Source organism: Sciurus carolinensis, chromosome 1 (genome assembly GCF_902686445.1).
Source record: "Sciurus carolinensis chromosome 1, mSciCar1.2, whole genome shotgun sequence".
NCBI classification, from domain to species: Eukaryota; Metazoa; Chordata; class Mammalia; order Rodentia; family Sciuridae; genus Sciurus; species Sciurus carolinensis.
In genome coordinates, this window is record NC_062213.1 from 38,076,043 (window position 1) to 38,098,838 (window position 22,796).

General features: G+C 40.8%; 1 protein-coding gene across 1 annotated transcript in view; it reads left to right on the plus strand.

The window, feature by feature from the left end:
* The window catches only part of Snx31 (sorting nexin 31), a 61,072-nt gene extending 38,276 nt beyond the window's left edge, over positions 1-22,796 (plus strand). Inside the window, exons 10-14 of the mRNA XM_047519427.1 lie at positions 2,980-3,183; positions 9,976-10,089; positions 13,255-13,332; positions 19,790-19,846; positions 22,667-22,796. Of these exons, the coding sequence (XP_047375383.1) occupies positions 2,980-3,183; positions 9,976-10,089; positions 13,255-13,332; positions 19,790-19,846; positions 22,667-22,759 (546 nt within the window). The 3' untranslated portion in view covers positions 22,760-22,796. The remainder of the gene's footprint in view (positions 1-2,979; positions 3,184-9,975; positions 10,090-13,254; positions 13,333-19,789; positions 19,847-22,666) is intronic.

A 22,796-nucleotide genomic window follows, 5' to 3' on the forward strand; every position in this document is an offset into this window, starting at 1 on the left:
GAAACATTAGAATTGAGCTGTTTCTATAATTTATCTACCCTTCAAACACTAAAAGGGAGATTCTCTTTAAAAATGAGAACACCTTTATTGATTTTTCTGATTGTAAGAATTAATAAAAGCTTGTCACTTAAAGATTCTAAAAAATACAGACAGCATGTTATGAGTTCTTTGCCAAGTTAATTAATGTAGATCCTCCACATAGTTTTTAATGACTCTAGAGTATTCCATTTTGTGGATTGGGTATCATTTCGCTAACCCATTTCTATTATTAGAGTCAGGTTGTTTCTAGCCTTTGCTGCTATAAATCACTTTGGCAGCGAGCACCAGGAGGTCCAGTACTGTGTCTAATTTACACATACTGTGTTCCCAGCACCCGGGACAGGTACTGCGAAGCTCCCAGAACACTGCAGCCAGCATCTCCACCTTTAGCTGTGTGTTCTGTTATTCCATGGGATAGATTTCCAAACATCCATTTTTAGAGCTTCCAGACTGTGGTACCAACTCATACACCTCCTGCCTGTGAGCAGTGTACGTGAGCCCGAGTGACAAGGTGGGCCCTAACAGAAGGCGTGTTCTCTGCCTCACGGTGCTCTTTCCTCCTTCTTTTAGACTTTGCCTGAGTTTGCATCTGCAGCACAGAGTTGAACAAAATGCCACCAAAATGTAGAGGACTCAGTTGTACTTAGGTTCACATAGAAAGTAATTCCGCAAAGGCTCAGACACTTGGAGGATTTTATGGATGGACTGCAAAAAAAAAAAAAAAAAAAAAAAGATAAAAGGAAACAAAAGGAAAGGCACGTACTGCCAGTTCTGCCAGTTTAGTATCTCCCCCTTGGTATTCCACTTCTGCTTTGCTAAAAAAAAAATAATAATAATAATAATAATAATAAAAACCTTGGAGTTTAGTTTCTTGTATGTCTATAAATTTTGACAAGTGCCCCATCTATTTTGATGGGTAGAATATTACTGCTCCTTTGGTCACAGTTACAAATTGTGTGCACCATGGCAGTGCATATCTGCCCTAACTTCTTAATTAAGCAAAAATACTGTTTTTACTATGCAGCTGCACTCTACCAGAATGTGTATTTGTATTTTTTCCCACAAAGCAAAATATATTTTCTATGGTAAACATTTTGCCTAAATTTGCCATATGATTTGTGAAGGTAGTCTTTTAAAAACTTTGAATACACAAATTAGATTTTAACAATTGAGTCATTATTGAAATTAACTTGTTTTCTCTCACAGTGTCTAAGGGTACTAATCCATAACCAACATTATTTAAGCATTTGTGGAGTTCTTTTGTTAATGGAACAAACATTAACAACTTTGACTTTGTTTGATGTACACGTACAGGAAATCTTGGAATTGGAAATGAGTGAAATTAACGTAAAGAGTCATTTGATCTGAATCAGGGATAAGCTAACTATGGCTTATGGGCCACTTTTGTAAATAAAGTTTTATTGGCACCAGTCATGCTTATTCATATATGTATTAGCTAAGGCTGCAGTGGCAGAGGTGATAAGTTGCTACACAGACCATATGCCCCTAAAGCCAGAAGTATTTACAGAAGACTTTGCCAGCACCTGTTCTAAATGGAAATATACAAACATACCTTCCGCAGCTATATATATGAAATTATTCAGGTATATTCTTCTTAAAAGAACTAGTTTTTCAAATAGAGAATCCTTCTAGGTTTCTGTCTTCTGGTTTGCATATAGTTAATGATATCACAACATCCCTTTATAAATGAAAAATGCCAAAACCCACTGTCTGGCAAAATGAAACTTTAGTTTTAATTAAACTCTTTCATTTCTTTAAACTCTTTGCAGCCAAGAGTTTATTGAAATTTTTAAAAAGTGTTATCAAATAAGAAACAATTATAGGTTTCTGCCACATTTTAAGAAAGTGTCATAGCAAATGCCTGAAACCTTTAGGTAGGTTTTACTTGTAAGTAATATTTAATGTGGTTCATTTAGATGCCTCTCTATACCACATTAAACTCTCTCTTTTCTCTGTGACAAAAAGACTCAGTACCACGTATTCCTGCCCTGTAATTTCTGATGCTTTCCACTGACCCAATCAGAGGCTATTTAAGCTGAAGCCTGGGCCATAGCTAGTCCACGTGGCTAGCAGAGAGTAGCTTCAAATACTCGTTCTGCCAGTGTGAGATCGGGAGTCTCTTGTCCCTCCCTGCTTATGTCTTGGCATGTTTCATTTTATCCCAGAGCACCTCACATGGTCCTTGAAAGGGAGACGCAAATTCCCGAACTTCAGGAAAGGATTGGGAAAGAGCAGGGCTGTCTCGGGCTGGTAGTCTTTCTGATTTAACCACATGCTAAAGGGAGAACTCTGTTCTCTGCACACACATCTCACACGCCACTAGGGCAGGACCAGGGCGACAGCTGCAAGAACAAGGTGGAGGTCACCAAACCACATCAGCTCATTTTAACACAATCATTAATAACGATACTTATAGATGTTAATGGGACAGGAAGCCGGGACCGCAGGTGTGAAACCTCTGTTCTTGAGTCAGTTCAGAAGCAGAGGGGAAAGTTTGATTTTACAAATAAAGTGAAAGTGTCCCCTTGGCATTTGGAAGCTGTCCAAACTTGCTTAGGAAAGAGACCTACTTGTGCTCTCACTTCATTGCCATTTCCAAAATCTCTCTCTCCACCATCGCATGAAGCAGCCTGAAAAATGGACTTTTCCTCCTATTTAGATCTCAGGTTAACTTTTAAAGTGTACAATTGGGACACAGAGGTGAATGAGGCAAGAATGGTCCCTGCCCTGCAGGACACACCTGGAATTTCCCCAGGGCTTATTGTCAGCACAGAGGGCACAGTGTGGTCCAGAAGAAAAGATATTTTCACTGTGAGCAAAGTCCAGCAGTCTGTTAGAATGACAGCAGCTCACATGAGATTTTCACCTGCTTCAAGTGGTCTTTTGCTTCCTCCTACCCCTCACCCCTGGCCTTGGCAGTTTTTGGAGCTGTCCCGGGGGGTGCAGCACTACGGATGCATGCAACTGGACCCACTGACATGCGACTACCCAGAACCCGGCTGCAGGGCCCTTCTTTCTGTCGGCAATCATGAGATCAGCTGCTGCATAACACTGCCTGACAACCGGATCCAGGATGTCACTTTCCAGATGAGCAGGGTGAAGTGCTGGCAGGTTACTTTCCTTGTAAGTATCTTGGCACCTGGCTTTGCCCATGATTTTAAAAGATCCTATTGCTCTTGGAAGACAGAGTTGGTGCTAGGGAGATCAATAGGTCATTTGATTGAGTACCTCGAGTAGAGAGGCATCTAAACCACATTAAACATCACTTAGTAGTAAAGCCTGTCTAAAGTGGTATAGGTTCCCCATCTGGAGCAATAGGGACACCAATATTCTTACCTTCCAACAGCAGCCTTCCCTACTGCCTGAAGGGTGGTGAGAGCGATAACAGCAGCTGGTACTAACAGCTACCATTCACTGAGCACACAGTAAGTGCTCAGTGCTGGCAGGACACTGCATGCTGACAGGAAGAGCCCTTGTAAGGGGCCGTAGCAGCATGCTTACATTGCTGTCTCCTCACCAGCAAAGCTTGCTTTTTTTTTTAATTGTTCATTTATTATTCTCATTGATAGAAAGACAGTAGCTCCTCCTCATAATAATAATATATGTACTACACACCTGCAAAAGTCAGCATTGCAAAAGAGTTAACCAGGTACCTAAGCTTTTGGTTTGGTTTCTTTTTGTTTTTATTACCCTTTTCTTTGTGCCAGCAAAGCTTTCTGATCAGATGTATTGAGTGCCTGCTTGGTAGCAGGTCCTGTGCTGGCCTCTGCCACATCTGTTATTTAATTAAATTCTGACAAGTACTCAGTGAGCTAACTGGGATTATCCTCTTTACACAGAAACCAGATTAGTAGAAGACAAGAGCTTCCAGGGCAATTGTGATACCCAGTTGTTAAATCCATGGGACCCGTGGGGATTTTTTAGCTACCTCTGACTTGACCTCTCTCTGGCATTTGATAATGTCAGCCATTTCTTCCATTTCATGATCTCCTTTCCTTCTCCTGTTGTTGCGGGCCTCTTCTTCTTCTGAGCCTTGCTGGAAGGCTCTTGTTTTCTGGGCTCCATTTCTAGCATTGTTTTCTCTCAATAGAAATAAACTACCACATCCCTCTCTAAAGCCTGGTGTTTCCTGCGGCCCCTGGCCACCTTCTCCAGATGTCTCGATGACATCACAAGCTCAGCCTTTCCCCAGAAGCAGGCTTGTCCTTTGCTCTCAAGACTGTGCTGCTCTTCTTCCTCCTGTGTCCTCTGTGTTGACAAATGGGGCTTCCACCAGTACCTACTCACTGATTGCCAAGCCAGTAATATTGCTGATGGAGACTGTCCTGTCTGCTACCTTGCTACCCCTCAAAGATGCCCCTTTCTCTGTACCCTCACGGGGTGGTCTCAACATTCCCTGCATGGATGGATCGAACAGCATCCTAAACCTTCTTCTTTCCCTACTCTTTCTCCTTTGGAGTCAAAGAAAATATGTTGTATGATTTCACTCCTTTTAAACATACAGGAACCTGTTTTGCAGCCCAAAATTGAATCCATCTTGGTAAATGTTCCTTGTGTGCCTAGAGTGTCTTTGGCTATTGGATGGAATGTTCTATACCTGTCAGCTGCTTTAGGGATTGACTTTTTTTTTCCACAGCACAATTCTTTGGAAATTCATCCAAGTTGTGCATATCAATAGTACAATATATTCTTTGCATTACTGAACAGTAGCCCATGTTATGGATGTACTAAAGTGCAGTTTACTGTCCCTTTGAAGGACAGCAGGTTGATTTCAGTTTCTAGCTATTAGGAATGTAGCTGCTATAATATTCACGTATCAGTTTTTGTCTGAGCTCAAGTGTTCGTTTCTCTGGAATAAATGCCCAGGAGTGCAGTTGCTGGGTTGTATGGTAATTACATGTTTAGTTTTTAAGAAACGGCCAGGCTGTTTTCGAAAGTGACTGTATCATTTTACATTCCCATCAGCAATATGAAGGATCCAGTTTCTTTGCATCTTCACCAGCATTTGGTGGCATCACTATTTTTTATTTTAGTCTTTCTGGTAGGTGTGGGATGGTATCTCATTCTGCTTCTCATTTGCATTTTGCTCATGGCTAATGATACTGAGCATCTTTTCATGGGCTTCTCTGCCATCTGTTTATCGTCTTCAGTGAAATGCCTCTTAACATTTCTCTCGTCCATTTTCTAATTGGGATGTTTGATTCCTTTTTCCCTTTCTTTCTTCCTTTTTTTCTTTTGTGGTGCTGCAGATGGAATGGAACCCAGGGCCTCATGTTAGGCAAGTGCTCTACCACTACACTACACCCCACTCCAATTATCTGCTTTTTTTTTTAACAGATTTGAGAATGCCTTATGTATTATAGGTGCCAGTCCTTTGCTGGCTTTCTGATTTGCAATATTTTTTTTTCTCTCTTTCTGTAGTTTTTCATCATCTTAACAGGGTCTTTTGCAGAGCAAAAGTTTTTCATATTGGTGAAATCCAGTTCATTCATTTTTTTTCTTTTATGGATTGTGCTTTTTGGTGTCAAGTCTCAGACCTCTTTGACAAAATCCTAGATCATGAAGATTTTTTCTATTGTTTCATTCCTAAAGGTTTTGTAGTTACAGGTTTTACATGGAAGTCTCTGAGTGATCTCGAGTGGGTTTGGCACAGGGCACGAGACTGAGACGTCTCCCTCTCTTGCCTCTGGAAGTTCAGTTGCTACAGTGCTGTTTGTTGACAAGTCTATCTGTCCTCAATTGAATGGCTTTTGTACCTTTGTCAAAATCAGTCGGCCCGTTTGTGTGGGTCTCTTTCTGAGTTCTCTTCTGTTCTGCTGATATGCGTCTCTTCCTCCACCAGCACAACACAATCGTTTCCTTTCTTTGTAGCAGTTTTATTGAAATGTAATTTGTGTATCATGCAATTCACCCACATGAAATATACAATTCGATGGTATTCAGTATATTCACAGAGTTGTGCAGCTACTTCCACAGTCACTTTAGAACACTTTTATCACCTCGAAAAGAAGCCACATACCCTTTAGTTGTCACCACCCTGTCCCTCATCCCAATCAGCCCTAAGAAACCACTTGTCTACATTCCTTCTCTATAGATTACATTTGCCTTCTTGGATATTTTATATGAGTGGAAGCATAATACGGAGACTTTGTGATTAGTTTTTTACTTAGCATAATGTTTCCAAGGTTCATATTGATTATAACATGTATCAGTACTTTATTCTTATGTATGACCAAATAATATTCCACTGTCTGGACACACCACCTTTTATTTACCTGTTTATCATCAAAATGCTTCTCATTTGCATTTTGCTCATGGCTAATGAAATAGCTGAAATTGGTGGGCATTTGGGTTGTTTCCGTTCTTTGGCTATAATGAACTGAGTGGCTATGCACATTTGTGTACAAGCTTTGGGTGGGCACGTATTTTCATTTCTCTTGAATATAAACCTAGGAGTGGAATTATTGGATCAAATGGTAGTTCTGCCTTTGACTTTGAGGAACCACCAGCCTGTCATCCACATTGGTTGTACCATTTTAGTTTCCACCAGCAGTGGTCGAGGGTTCTAATTTCTTCACATTCTTGTCAGTACTAAATATTATCTGATTTTTTAAATTATAGCCAACCTAATGGGTACAAAGTGGTACCTCACTGTGGTTTTCTTTATTTCAGTCTTCTTTCTTTTTGTGCTTCATCTTGGGTACTCACTATTGCTATGGCTTCAGGGTCACTGATCTTTTCTTCTCTAATGTCTTAATGTGCTATTTATTCCATCCAGTATGTTATTACATCTAATATTGTACTTTTCATCTCCAGAAGTTCCATTTGGGTCTTTGAAAAATATATCTCCCACCTCCTCCCTAGTCACGCTGTTTTTCTATAAGTTCTCTTGTGTTTGGAGCATATTTTAAATACGGTCATGCATGGCATAATGGTGTTTTGGTGGATGACAGATTGTACATACGGTGGTCTCCTGTGAGATGATAATGGAGCTGAAAATTCCCATTGCTTAGTAGCTTCCATAATGCCATAGCACAATGCGTTACTTGTATGTCTGTGTGATGTTGGTGTAAATAAACCCACTGCATTGCCACTTCTATTAAAAGTGTAGCATACCCAATTATGTACAATACCTAATAGTTGATAGTAATAATGAAAGACTACATTTCTGGCTTATTTACTATCATACTTTTCATGATCAGAGTGTAGTCCTTCTACTTACTAAAAAAAATCTACTATAAAACAGCAGGCCATGTTAGCCAGCCGCAGCTTCATACATTCCTTGATTGCATCAAGAGGCCACAGTGAGTGATTGATGTGGGTAGAACCTGTGCTCAGCATGCCCAAGGCCCAGGATTGAATCCCCACCCTTCCCCCACCCAGATAACTGTCACATCAAGTGATTGACATATACCGTCTAGGTTTGTGTGAGTACATTCTGTGATCTTTACACAATGACAGAAATGCCTAACAACAAAATTTTTCAGAACATATTCCCATTGGTAAGGGACACATGGATATAACTTAATATTTTGGCCTACTAACTCATCTCTGTCACTTCGGAGTTTGTTTTTAGTATTTGGTTTCTCACTTGTTTGGATCATATTTCCTCCTTTGCATGCCAGGCATTTTGTGGTATGCTAAGCGTGAATTTCACATTGTTGAATGCTGGATTTTATTGTATTCCTTTAAAGGTATTAGACTTCGTTCTGTAATGCAGAACATTGGGACTGGTTTTACTCTTTGGAGGCTTGCTATTCCACTTGCGTTTTTTATTATTATTATTTTTAGTTGTAGGTGGACATGATATCTTTATTTTTTTTAACATGGTGCTGAGAATTAAACCCAGTGCTTACACATGCAAGTGCTGTACCACTGAGCCACAACCCCAGCCCCTACACTTTCTTAACGTAGGTCCGGAGCAATCTTTAGTCTAGGGCTAATTCAACCCTTTATCATCCCCTACCTTCCTAGGACTGCCTAGTATGGTCTCTACTTTGATTGATGAACACACAAACTCCGCCCAGTCTTGTTTGCAGGCTCCTGGAATTGTTCAGTCTACTGCTTTTCATTGGGGTTCTTTTCTGGTCTTGAGTTGTTCCACTTCACACATGCACAGACCATTACTCAGGTGAAGATTTGAGAAGAACCAATCTAGATGCCTTTCAACAGATGAATGGATAAAGAAAATGTGGTACATATACACAATGGAATATTACTTAGCCTTAAAGAAGAATGATATTATGGCATTTGCTGGTAAATGGATGGAGCTGGAGAATAACATGCTAAGCAAAATAAGCCACTTCCAAAAAAACCAAAAACCAAATTCTTTCTCTGATATGTGGATGCTAATTCACCATAAAGGTGGGGAGCACTAGGGAAAAATAAAGGGACTTTGCATTAGGCAGAGGGGAGTGAAAGGAGGGGAAGGAGTACGGGGGTAGGAAGGATAGTAGAATGAATCAGACATTATTACCCTATATGCATATATGATTACTTGACTAGTGTAATTCTACATCATGTACCACCAGAAAAATGAGAAGTTACACTCCGTTCATGTATGATGTGTCAAAGTGCATTCTACTGTCATGTATAACTAATTATAACAAATTTTTAAAAAAAAAGACTTGAGAAGAACTCTCTGTAGCTCATGGTATTCTACCCCATGAATTCTTACCTCAACTTCTTCAAAATTTGTCCCTTTCTTCTCAACTCAGCAAGCCCTCTGGGCTCTGTTTTGGTTCCCTCTGCTGGTGCTACAACTTGGAAACTCCCCTAGTGAGTAAGCTGGGATAATCATGGGGCTCACTTCATTTGTTTTCCTTATCTCTGGCATTATGGATTGTTCGTTGTCTGCAAACAGCTGTTGCTCAATTTATGTTTTCACGCTGGTGCTATCAGACCAATATATCTAAATATAAATCCAGGGGTATTATCCAGCTTTTAAAATCTCTTGATGTCTATTGCCTTCAGGATAAAGTCTAGAATCCTTAACTTAGCTGATAAGCGTGTAAGAATTATGGCTCTTTAGTGGCAACCAACACATCAGACTCCAGCCATAAAAGGGGACTCGTTGGAAGGATATGGAGCAACCTACAGGTTCAAAGGAAAAACTGAAGCTGAGGCTGAAGAGAGTCAAGAGCCAAAATAGGAAACAGGAGCTCCACTTGGATCCACTCCTTGGATCTCTTGACTTTGAAACCCAAAAGGGGCACAGAGAACATTCCTCCAGTTGGCCTAAACTTGGGTCATAGTCTCTCTGATTGGTCATTCTCTAAAAGTCCCACATAGATGGCCTACCGTGAAAGGGGGATGCTTTTCACAAAGAAATATGAGACACTATTACTAGGAGAAAGAGTCAGGGATGCTATATGGTCAAAAATGGTAGATGTGCCCCACCAGGATTTTAGGATCTGGCCCTGGCCCACTCTCCCTGCATGCTTGGAACCTGTGCTGCAGCCACATAGCACCTCTCACGGTGTCTCCAACATGCCAGCCTCTCTCCAGCCTCGGTGGATTTGCATTTGTATTTCTCCTACCAGAATTCATCCCTCACCTTCCTCTCTTAAAAAAAAAAAAAAAAAAAAAAAAAAAAGACAAAAACAATCAAACAAACAAAAACACCATGACAAATGAGGAAGCTTCTATTCTGCTCAGATGCCTCTCCTCCCAGAGGCCTTCCCTTGCCCTCCTAGCCCAGGCTAGGGGCCCATGCTATTTCCTCCCATAGATCTTGCGTTTGCTTCCCTGATCACATTTACTGCATCGTTCTGTGGTGATTGACCTTCCTGGCTTCTCAATTACTAATAATTTCTTGGATGTAGGGACACTGTCATTTTGATAGCTTGCCTACCACATAAATAGGTACTTAGATTTCTATTGAAAATCAAATACTATCTTTTCCTCTGTCTGTAGGGGACTCTGCTGGATATGGATGGACCCCAGCGAACTCTCAATCAGAACTTAGAGCTCAGATTTCAGTACAGCGAGGAGAGTCGCTGGCAGTGGTTTGTTATTTATACCAAACAGGTGAGTTCTCAGGGCAGAGCATGATGACCCTTTGTGATGGAGTGCTGTCTTGCTGGTTGAGGTGGACAAAGAATATTACCTTAACCCAGTGAGAGCAGGGCATAGAGTGTGCTATGCACATTCTTTTTGGACTATAATATCTCTTTGTTTCTTTGGTTTCTGTTTTGCTTTATTTTATTAGTCACTATGGCCTTCGTATCAATTAGAAATGAATTTGGTTACTGTGTTAGTTCTCCATTGCTGTGACAAAATACCTGAGATCAATAAAATTAAAGGAGGAAAGGTTTATTTTGGTTCATGGTTTTGGAGGCTATAGTTCGTAGTCTCTTGGCCCTATTGCTTTGGGCCTGGAGTGAAGCCGAACATCATGATGGGTAGCACAAGGTGGAGCAAAACCGTTCATCTAATGGTGACCGGGAAGCAAAAGAGAGGAAAAGGAAGTGACCAGGGTCCCAATATGCTCTTCAAGGCATGCCTCCAATGATCCAGCTTCCTCTAACTAGGGCCCACCTCCTAAAGTCACCACCACCTCTCTGTTGGCACCATGAGCTGGAGACCAAGCCTTAACACATGAGTTTTGGGGGAACATTTAAGATCCAAATCTTAACAGTTGTCAAGTAATGGAGACTCAACTCACTGGCTTAGACCTGGGGTGAGCGAATTATTTTTTAAAAGTCTAGATGGCGAATATTTTAGGATCTGAGATCCACATGGTCTGTGTTGCAACTACTCAACTCTGTCAACAGCAGTCATAGACAATGCATAAACAAAGGGCCTAGTTGGGTTCTCATAAGACTTTATTTACAAAAACAGGTGATGGGCTAGATTTATTTGATGACCCCTGACTTAGACAATATAGATTTTTATTATCTCAATAGGAATACTAAAAGTAGATGATTTGGAATCTTTATCATTCCCTTGGTCTTATCCAAGCAGATAAAAAGCTAATTTTTTTTGGTACCAGAGATTGAACCCAGGGGCCCAGGGGTACTTAACCACTGAACTACATCCCCAACCCTTTTTAATATTTTATTTAGAGATAGGGTCACTGAATTGCTTAGGGCCTCACTAAGTTGCTGAGGCTGGCTTTGAACTCGAGATCTTCCTGCCTCAGCCTCCTGAGCAGCTAGGATTACAGGCATGCACCACCCTGCCCTGGAAAAACCTAAGTTCTGAAACACCAAATCCAATTGAAAATTTTTTACTGAATTACTAAACTAACATATGCTATTTCCAATTAGATTCAAAACTGACAGGCATTCTAAAATGGTATCAAAATATCAAAATAACATTTGTATTGACATTATGTTCAATTTGAGTCCCACTAAGTTCTATGGAACAGTCTAATTTCAGGTAAACAAAGCACTGTTCCAACTCTCCACTTACAGTACAGTTGTCAGACTTCAAGGTACTCTGAAAAATACAGAGTACTGAACCACAATCCTAGGTTGCAGACATGGGTCCTTTAGGTTCATCTTAAATATGAACATCCTAGGGAAATGGTAGAATGGTTTGCTGAGATAAGATCTGCAGTCACTTGCAAAGACAGAGAGATTTTGGGCAGCGAAACTAACCCCCTAACCACCCCATTATAAAGCTAAGTGCAGTTAAATTTTATTATGACCTTTTAATCTAAACAGCAGCAAATGAGTTCACACCGCGACAGAGTGGTGCAATAAACATTCCTTGAAAGGATTCCTAGTAAGATCTTATTTCCTTGGAGTGTGAGTTTTATTCACCTGCACCCAAGGGCTACTTGTGCAAAAGACAAAAATTTGACTTGTGTGCCTTGTAAATACCAACGAAGGCTTGGGCCCAAATCTTTTCTATCTCTTTAAACAAAAGCTTAGTTTGTTTATTTATTTATTATTTATTTGCAGTTGTATTTATTTGGGGTTAAAACCTAGAGCCTTGCACATGCTAGACAAGCGCTCTACCACTGAACGGCATCCCCAACCCTTTTCATTTTTTATTTCAAGACGGGGTCTCACCAAGTTGCCAAGGCTGGTCTTGAACTTGCAACCCTCCTGCCTCACCTGCGAGTAGCTGGGTTTACAGGCAAACACCACTGTGCCTGGCAAAAGCTTGGTTCTTCATGTTTAATAAACCCAACCTGGTTTATAGCAGAGTCCTAGCCCACAAATTTGTGCCCCCGGGGTAGAAAGTGGAATCGGTTGGCATCTTGAGGAATTCTAAAATATTCCTCCTCGCGGCACCAGCTCAAGCGTTTATTGTTGAACTATTTCATGCTCTGGCTGTGCATGGGTCACGTCCATGTGCAGATACGCAGGGCTACTTCTTAACAAAACTAGCAAGTCAAACTTTGGGCCTGCATGTTATCTTTCTCTTTTTTTCCCACCTTTTCCCCTTAAGGTTGGAGCTTCAGTTGCTCAAACCTTAGAAGGGGCCAAAGAGAAACAGCAAACCAAGAAATAAGAGCAGAACAAGAAAGAAAAAGAGATGAGTGGGAAAATCATAGGGTCTCTTAAATCTGGTGTGTAACGGTGAAGATCCAGGGAACAGGGAAGCCTTGGCCTTTATGTAGCAAGAAATGCAGTGGTGAGTGTCCTGGCCTCTGGTGATCTGGGGCCAGCTCCCTGCCTTGCAAGTGAGTGATAAGAATTCAAAAATGACAGTGAAGAAAAACAAATCATTTAAAAAATTTCAATGAAAGCAATAAGGTTCCAGTATATTCTTTCAAAGAGGTTACTCATTAGGTCTTATAACAGGTCTCTTGGTAATGATGTCTACAATTAAATACACCAGAATTCACCATCATCAGTTTATTTAATTCCAATAATCCAAAATAGTTTATATAACATGTTGCTCATAAAACATGATCTGCTTACAAAATAATAGAAAATATGTAAGAAAGGAATTTTTGGAAGATTAATAATGAAATTTGGCCCATTTTTTAGCTGTCCCTAAAATTTACCAAAAATATAGCCATACAGTAGAGGGAATTTATGGGTTTGTTTTGTTTTGTTTTGTTTTGCTAATTGCATTTTATGTAAATTTCTGCAAGTTAAAGAAGAGATCTAAATTCTGGAAAGCATGCTATTGGATTTTAAGTGGAGTTCAAAATCTGCTCTGTGGCCCGAGGAGGGAAGGGAGAGAATGAAGATCTCTTCAGTAGAGAGTGTTCTTTATTTCTGGATTTTATAGGCTTTTCTGCTGAGTAGCTGCTTGAAAAAGATGATCTCAGAGAAGATGGTACAACTGGCTGCTGAAAGCTCAGAAATGGTAAGTGCTCTTCTTACCTTGTTCTCTTCAAGTTCCACTGTCAGCCAACACCTGGAGACCAGTCCACATCCCTGAGTCCCCAGGCGCAGGTCTGGTCCCCCGTGGGGGAGGCAGCAATGCTAAAGTGAGCTTCTCTGGCCTCTGGTGCTCCACAGTCTGGATGGCCTGGCGGGAGTCTGTCTTTAGAATTCAAGCCATTTTTCCAATGAGAAGCCATCTTTGGAAACTGAGCACCGTGTAACTCTCTACTCTGTATTGTTTTGTTTCTTCCTTCCTCTAACTGGAAGCTTTTGGATTTATTATAAAATCTACATCATGAGCTGGGTTTGGTGGTACATGCCTGTAATCCCAGCAGCTCAGGAGACTGAAGCAGGAGGATCTCAAATTCAAAGCCAGCCTCAGCAACAGCGAGGCCTTAGGCAACTCAGTGAGACCCTGTCTCTAAATAAAATACAAAATAGGGCTGGGGATGTGACTCAGTGGTCGAATGCCCCTGAATTTAATCCCCAGTACCTAAAAAAAAAAAAAAAAAGCTACATCATGAAGTCAGGATCTTGAGGGGATCTTCAACACAGTGGAGATGATCTTAAGCAGGCTCTAGAGTTTTCTCTAGAAAGAATCCAGAGTCTCTCAATTCTTCTACTGTGCCAAATGGAAATTCCTTTAGCCTTAGGTGGAAACCATAGTGTGAAAGAAACTCTAAAGCCTCTGTGGGTTTTTTTGTGTGTTTTGTTTGCTTGTTTGTTTTTTGGTTTTTGTTTACTTTTTCTTAAAGTAAAATTAACTTTAGCTGGACATGGTGGTACACACCTGTAATTCCAGATACTCAGGAGGCTGAGGCAGGAGGCTCACAAGTTCAAGGTCAGCCTGGACAACTTAAAAAAAAAAAAATGTTAAAAGGCTGGCAATGTAGCTTAGAGGTAGAGGCTAGAGTGCTTGCCTAGTATGCATAATACACTGGGTTCGATTCCCAATAAAATAAAAAATAAATAAAATTAATTTTACTTTCGAGTTTGCATTTATTCATAAAAGCCTACTCGATCTCCGAAAAGGTTGGTGAGCAAACTATAAAGCAAAAAATTCGCTGAGATTTAAAATTTTTCAAACTGCTTTGTCATCATGATTATAAGCATGTTCCCAATAAGACAGTACAGTTTGATTTTCTTAAATGATTACAAATACTAATGCCTCCTTGACATTTATAAACTTAATTCTTTGCAGAATATTACACTGATCTTTAAAAATACAACAGAAAACATTCAGAAATGCTTTTAGTTATATTTAGTCCATTATCAGAGGTTAGATGACATCTTTAGTTTAACATCAATCTTTACATTTTTTTTCTGAGAAAATAATTGTGTTTCGTACTCATTTCTTCTTCTAAAGCCGAAAATATCTTTCCAGGGGAAATAAATTCACTGCCTCTTGGTGCCTGAACAATTCAAAATGTACTAGAGAACAGTTAAATGAAGGAGGCTCTTTTTAAAAGAGTAATAAAATCCAACCTCTTAGGCAGAATGGACTCTCCTAGGCTTTGATTATTATATATATAAGACAGAAAAAAGAGAAAAGTAATTAACTGAAGTAGCCTTGTTAAAAGGGAGAAGTGCCCTCAAATGTGGATGAATAAAATGTAAGCTACTTGATGCAGGAAATACTTGTACCATGAATAGCTAAAGAGTTAGCTCAATAAAATGGAGAAGGTAATAACCTATTTAAGGTTCTCAAGGAAAACAACCACGTGACATTCCTTACATTTGCACATGAATTGGAATCTATCTCCCTGGCTAATAGCAAAATCACATCCTAGTCAATACTCTTGTATTGCTTTAAACAAATATTCAAGAAGGTTTATTTGGGGGTTCTTGGAAAGAGAAGTTAGGACCCCCTTCCTCTTGAAAACCCAGTTGTAGGCCTCTCAGCCTGGAGCTTCCTGGGTGGACTGGGACTCTGCAAGGTAAAGCAGAAACAGAGGACCCTAGGAACTCACTGAGCACTGGGCTTCCTCACAAAGGACAGTGGTCTAGAGTCATTTTGTGACTTAAAGTATATATGTTTTAGTCCCCTTTTCCCCTGATGCAACCAAAAGACCAGACAAGAACAATTTTAGAGGAGGTAGAGTTTATTTGGGGTTCACCATTTCAGAGATCTCAGTCCATGGGAGGTCAGCTCCATTGCTCTGGGCCCGAGGTGAAGCAGAACATCATGGCAGAAGACTGTGGTAGAGGAAAGCAGCTCAGGACATGGTAATGCAGGGCAGGGGGATTCGCGGGTGGGGGGGAGAGAGAGGCCCGCCCCCCCTCACCACAGACAAAATACAAGCCCCAAAGGCACAGCCCCAGAGACCCACTTTCTCCAGCCACACCCTGCCTGCTTATAGTCATCACCCAGTTAATCCCTATTAGGGGATTAATGCACTAATGAGGCTAAGACTTTCATAACCCAATCACTTCACCTCTAAGCTTCCTTGCATTGTCTCACACATGAGCTTTGGGGGACCCCTCAGTCTAAACCGTAACACTGTGTAAGTGTAAGACTGTGACGTTCTAGGCAAACTGTATGAATTGACACCTGCACATGTCATTTAGGGAAGGTCTGTGTGCACTAGGACAGATGTCCCTACTTGCAAGGCAGGTGGAGTCCAAGATTTTGATAATCTTGAAGAATCTGGGGAAAGAGGGAAAAATTGAGGAAACTGTGACTAAACAAACCCCATAAATAAAGTAGATGGTCCCTAGGAGCAGTTTAGATAGTACTGGTTTTTCCTATTAACATGGAATGAGTGGAAGAAGAAATTTAGTACTAATTTAATTAGCAAGGTAGCATTAGGCAATGCTTTCAAAGGTAAGACTTGACCTGTTTATGAAGAGATTTTAAAAATTCGAGACAAATAAATGCAGTGAAGAATAATGGAAACGTACAACCTTGACAAAGATGTTTGTCCTTGAATTCTTTTTTGGAAAAAAACATATATTTTTTTAGCATCTATTTGTTTTTCTATTGTGGAGCTGAGGATCAAACCCAGTACCTCTCACATGCAAGGCAAGCACTCTACCACTGAGCCACAACCACAGCCCCTTCACTGCAAACTCTTAAAGGCAATTTTAACCAGGAGAAGGAAAAAAAGTGTATCATTCTCCTTAAAGTTATGTGTCTACAGAAAAGCCTAAATCAATTTTGTTAATACCTACTGCTTTTAACTGGAGCAGAATTATAAAGGATTGTTTTATTTGAAAATAAAGCGTAATTTGTTAGGATTAGGTTTAGCTGCATATAACAGAAAATAAAACAAGACAAAGCAAGTGCCGTAGGCAAAATAGAAGTGTGTTTCTCTCTCATCAAAAAGAAGCCCAGAGGTAGGCAGTCTCAGGCTGGGATAGTGGTTCCACAATGTCACCAGAGACCACAATGCTGTACCATCTTCGGTGTCTGGCTTTCACCTCTTGCACAATGTGGCTGCTGGAGCCCCAGTCATTCCACCCACGTTCTAGGAAGTACCTATCAAGAAGAAACAAGGAATAACTCCCTTCTTTCCTTTAAGGAGGAGTTTCCGAAGTCTCACACAGAATTTCTACCTGTAGTTCACTAGCCAAGAGTTAGTCACATCATGGCACCTGCTCCCAAGGGAGTCAGGCGAATGTAGTCTTTTAGCAGAATGTGTTGTCTCTCCAAATAAAACTGGATAGAGGGCAGAATGGATAATGGAGTAGACTACTGACAACCTCTGCCAGCTAAAGGATTCTAAAAAAACACTGAGAAAGGAAAGTAGAGGTACTTTATACAATAGATGTGTTACTGAAGATTCCTGAAAGCATATTGTTATTATTTTATACATTGAACCATAATCTGAATGCATGGAAGTTCTATTGGGAATAGACTGGTGAATAACTTCCTGAATTGAAAATATATGAAAATTACAGTTTTATTCATCTATACCCAGTTTTTGTATTTTCTTCCTTTAATTTTCTTTTCACTGGGTCTCACTTCTAAATTCATTTTCTCAATATGGCCAAGAACAAGATGGCTTTCTAATGCCTGCTACCTCATTCGTACCTCTCATCTACCCCCAATTGCCATATGTATCTCCCTCTTTCTCTGTCTCCCTCCCTCCCCGCACTTCTCTTTTCAACAACCCTGCCCCAGAATTTGGGCAAAGCAAGATTATTCAAAAGGCAACTGGTGCTTTTTGGAGATGAGGTCTTGCTATGTTGCCCGGGTTGTCCTCAGACTCCTGGGCTCCAGTGATTTTCCCGCCTCGGCCTCAAGTGAGGGTCCACAGGTGTGCGCCACTGTGCCCAGGTGGTGCTTCCAGTGTGCCTCTAGGACGTGAGAGGGTGGCATATCTGATGTCCTGGAGCACCAACCTTCGGGGGACAGGTCCAGTCCAGGAAATGGAAAAGCACAGAGTTCAGGGCAGATAGGGAAAGGTCTGAGCACAGCAGGGGCAGAGTTTCAGAGAGCCAGGGGGTCATGACTGCTCAGTAGTAAGTGATAATGTTATTAACAGAATCTACTGGACTGAAAATGTATGCCAGGCGTGGCTTGGGAGGCTGAGGCAGGAGGATCACAAGTTCAAAGCCAGCCTCAGCAAAAGTGAGGCGCTGAGCAACTGAGTGAGACCCTGTCTCTAAATAAAATACAAAATAGGGCTGGGGATGTGGCTTAGTGGTTGAGTGCCCTGAGTTCAGTCCCCAGTACCCCCCAAAAGTGTAGGAGCACTGTTTCAAAACAAGAATTCACTTTTCCCAACTTTATTCCTTGTAGTATGTAAAGCATTTATAGACATTATAATATGCCAAGGAAATAAATTTTTGTCCACAATTACTTAACACTTATCATGGGTTCTATTTTATTTACTTTGATTTGAGAAAAGGGAGATCAAGGAGAATAAGGGAGAAAAAATTAAGAGAATTTCCCCCCCAGGTTCTGTATTCATAGCACAAGACCATAAACTATAATGCAATATTATAAAATAATTAAAAATAACAATAGAAAAACACATAGGACATCAGAATATTAATTTCTCATTTACCAAACTTAATAATGGTAATTATTGAGATCTGGACTTCAAATACTCTAACATTACCATTCAAATGCCGACTTAAAGGAAATTCTGTGTATATCCCCTGAAAGCAATTTATTTTACAGCCAAATTAACCATAGATAAAAGATAATGCTTTTAATGATGTTTACCCAGTTATTCTGGAATGTCCCATTCCATATTCTTGAGAGCAATAAGCAGCAGTGAAGAACTTCCCCCTTCCCCTCTTCATCTCATCATCTACCAATGGCTGTGTTTACCGCATGCTGACCCGAAACCAAGGCCCAGGGTCAGGGGGCCTGTGTGTTGGAACAGAAAAGCAGTCAGTGCAGAGACGCCCGCCGTTGAGTGCCCTGTGCCCTGTTCCTGGTGGGAGCCGTGGACATAATGCAGACTGGTTCAATAGTCCTTTTCTTTTCCATGAAGAAGAGTCCAAGAACTCTGTCCTCCCGCGCTGGTTAGGTCACATTCACTAGATGTGCCAGACACTGTCTGCCCCTCCAGATTCACTCCCTGTCCCTGCGCTGTGCCCTGAGACTGACCAGTGAGGACTGTGACCTTGCTTTCCGTGGAACCACCCAGTGGGAATCCCAGCAGGAGGCTGGAGAATGGTGGAAAAGTGGGATTGGACTACTTATTTCTCCAGTCCTGCCCCTGGCGAGTCCCAGTGGCTTCACATCCCTCTACTGAAGGCCGCAGCTCCTGCACACAACCCTCCTCCCTGCAGCTAGGCTACTCCGGTTCCAGTAGAAGCTGCCCCGCTCCCAGCCCCTGCAGGCTGGGAGGTGGTAAGAATACCCTCCACACCACCCTCCTTGCAACCCCCAAGGGGGCCTAGAGTCCCTTCCCTGACATGCTTTAATCCCACCCACATCTCCATTAAATGCTAAGTAGTTCCTTTCAAAACTCTCATCGTTACCCAGGGGTGTACCATCTGTTTCCTGCTGGATCCCCACTGGTACATTAAGTTTACTTCATGGACACGAGGTCTAGTGAAGTGTCTTTGAATTCAGTGTGACTCTTCATTTGATTAATGGTGCCTTTTGATTAAGCGAAGCCCCACTTGGCTTTGATTCAGCATATGGATTGGAGCTCCGTGGATTAGCTGAGGATTTGGAAATGCATTTCATTTCGTGTGAAGTCCTTTTAAAGGCTGTGTCAAATCGCAAAATCCATAGGCAGCCGCCAGTGTTAAACACGGTGCTTTACTGCACTTTTGGGGACTCAGTGTCTGTAACAGTTAGGCCCTGGCAGATGAAGGGGGATCCGTAGATAACAAGCGTGTGTGCCTAGGGACTGGCAGCCTTGGGGACCATTAAGAGGATTATTGTGGAAGGGAAATGTGCAAGTTAAATAGATGATTTGTGTGCTTGCTTCTCCGGGCTGTGCTGACTGACATTTTACTAATCTATTTAGCAGATTGAAGTCCTGGAACAAGGCAAAAGTCAAAAATACCATGTTCAACAAAGCCAGGTCTGTGAGTAAAAGGATGTAATTGATACATTATAATTTTGATAAATCTGCTCTTTTTCCCTCTTTACTGAAAGTAATTCTCTTTCCAAGAATAAGCCAGAATTGCTCAGAAACTCAGTATGTAGATTGAAGAGCTGTCACTAAAGTACAGTTATTTTTGTTGTAGCATCCAGCGGGGCTAAGGAAATTTCCACATGAAAAGTTTCCAAGAGGAACACAACATTCCTTGGTGATTTTCTTCTGCATCCCATGCATTTTTTGGAAAATCTTCTGAGGGTGTATTTCAGTGCATTTAGTATGTTTCCATTTCACAGATTTTTAGCAATGCACTTCATTTGAAGCAACTTTTAAGTTTATAAAATACTTCTTTGAGTATTTAGTTCTGGGTAGATAACAATAATAGAATCATCATGACAACATCATTAAGGACTTGTTATTTGACAGGCACCATTCTGAGCTCTTTTATGTGAATGAACACATTTATCCTTTCCGAAGATCTCTGTAAGTCCACTGAGGAAACTAAGGGACAGATTTAAATGACATACCCAAGGTTGAACAGTAATCAATGATGAAGGAAGCCAGCAACTTGATCCCAGAATCGTGCCCTTAACTACTTGCTAATTATGGTTTTCTATGTCCAAATTGTAGTGCAGATTAATAAACTAAAGGTAACCTCTAAGTAGTGTTTGAATGGGATGTGTCATCCGTCTAGCATCTGTCTCAGGGTCTGGTATATATAGAATAGTCCCTCATATATAAAAATATATTTATAAATATGTGAGGACATAAGGTTCTTTTCTTGAGTGAATGAGCTCAGAAAACAAAACAGCATAAACACAAAGCTTTCTCTTTCACAATAGGGTTTCTGGTTAGATCAGAGACAGGAGAGGAGCTCTACCGTTTACGAGCTATGCCTCTTCAGAGAGATCAGAAACCTAAATGCGCTTAGGGGACTCCTGAAGTGCTTCTTAAAAGGCAGATTCCTGGTCCTCACTCCCAAAGATTGATGCAATAGATCTAGGATGGGGACCTTGGAAATCAGCATTTCAAACAAGCACCCCCGTGGGAGACACTGCATCCAGCTTCAGTTCCATTTCCTTCAAACTGTAGATGATAATTACCGCCTCATTTAGATTCCACCATTTCGGCAGCCAACTGACAGCACAGAGCAGTTGTTCTCAGCCTTGGCTACACATTGGAATCACCCGGGGCGCTCTAGAAAATGAAGGATGACTGGATCCCACCTTGGAGATTCTGAATTAATTGGTCTGAAGAGCCTGGACAATGGAATTTTTAAAAGTTCTCCGAGTGGTTCTGACATACAACCAGGATTGGAACCATTATGCTAGAATCGTGGTTCACAAAGTGTGGTCCCTAAGCCAGCAGTGTGGGCATCGACTGAATTCAAATTCTTGGACTCAAAACTTACTGGATCAGAAACTCCAGGGGAGGGGCCCAGCAACCTGTTTACTGAGCCTCCAGATGAGTCTGATGGATGGTGAGAGCTATAGACCACACAACACACAGCACAGCCATGACTGACAGCGATGCTAATTCAGTTGTCCTTCCAGATAAACAGTGACTTTACAGCAGGCCAATGTGCTCAAGCTCTGAGCAGGGCCAGCATGTCAGAAGGGGGCCTGATGTCCAGGTATATTTAATACCAATTTATTGACCAAGGCTTCATTTGGAGCCAGACACAATTAGAATCTCCATGAATAGTTGTCTCTCAGTATCTAAGGGGGATGCTGAAATCTTTGGATGCTCAAGGTTTTAATATAAATACAATGGCGTAGTATTTGCATGTAAACTATATACATACTCCCATGTACTTTAAATCATCTCTAGATTACTTATAGTACCTGATACAGTGTAAGTGCATGTAAAACTTATTATTGAAATACTTATAATACTGAATGGTTTAGGGAATAACAAGAAAAAAATCTACATGGTCAGTAGAGATGCAATTTTTAAAACTATTTTGTATCAGCAGTTGGCTGAACCTGTGGCTATGGAGCCGGTGGATTCTGGGGGCCAACTTTAAAACTCATTTATTCCTTATAACAACCCAGGTCCTGTTGTTATCCTTAGTTTAGGGACTGACACACAGAAAAGTTAAGTGACTTGCTCAAGATCATACAGCCACAGCCAGTATTTGAATTGAAGCAGTCTTTTTCTTAAAAATAAACAAATAAATAAATAAATAAATAAATAAATAAATAAATAAAATCTATTCCTTTAATCACTCTGCCAAAGGTCTCTCTATCAAGACAAATTTCTCATAGAAAAAAGTTTTAGCCCATTTGCCTGGTGAGGTGTCCCAGAAGACCAAAGCCTACTCTGCATGACCCTGTCTTTGAGATTTCAAACTACAGGCTCACTGAAGGTTTGTGGTAACCATGAACTCTTAAAATGCTTGAAAATAAGCATGGTGATATTTTAGAGTTTGTTTTTGTGGTGCAATGTTCTGAAGATTTGAGGTAAAGTTAAAAATTGAAAGTCACATGACTTTAAAATTGGGGAGAGGGACAAGACAGGTAAAGTTAAGCTTTGCCTGAAATGACAGGACCCGGAAAGCTACTTAAGACAAGGCTTCCTCTGCAGTCCTGCGGGGGTCGCTGTCCTTGGCCCTAACACCAATCCCAAAATAAAGCCTCTGCAGGTTAAAACCTTTTTGTAAGAAACCACTGCTTAAACAGGTATAAGCTTTCTGTAGCCCTTTTAATGTTGTTTTAACCTCCTTGAAGTTTTTGTTATTGTTAATGTGAAAATTATTTCCTCTCATTTATGAATCTGACCTCTCTGCTTACTTTGCAACAGAAGGACTATTCTAGTTTTCAGCCAAGACAAAGAAAGATTAAGAGAGCAGAAGGTGATTGTGTTTTTGGAACCATAAAGGAAGAAGATCTTTGAAGAGAAGTTTTACCTTTTAATTTTTTTTTTTTTTTTT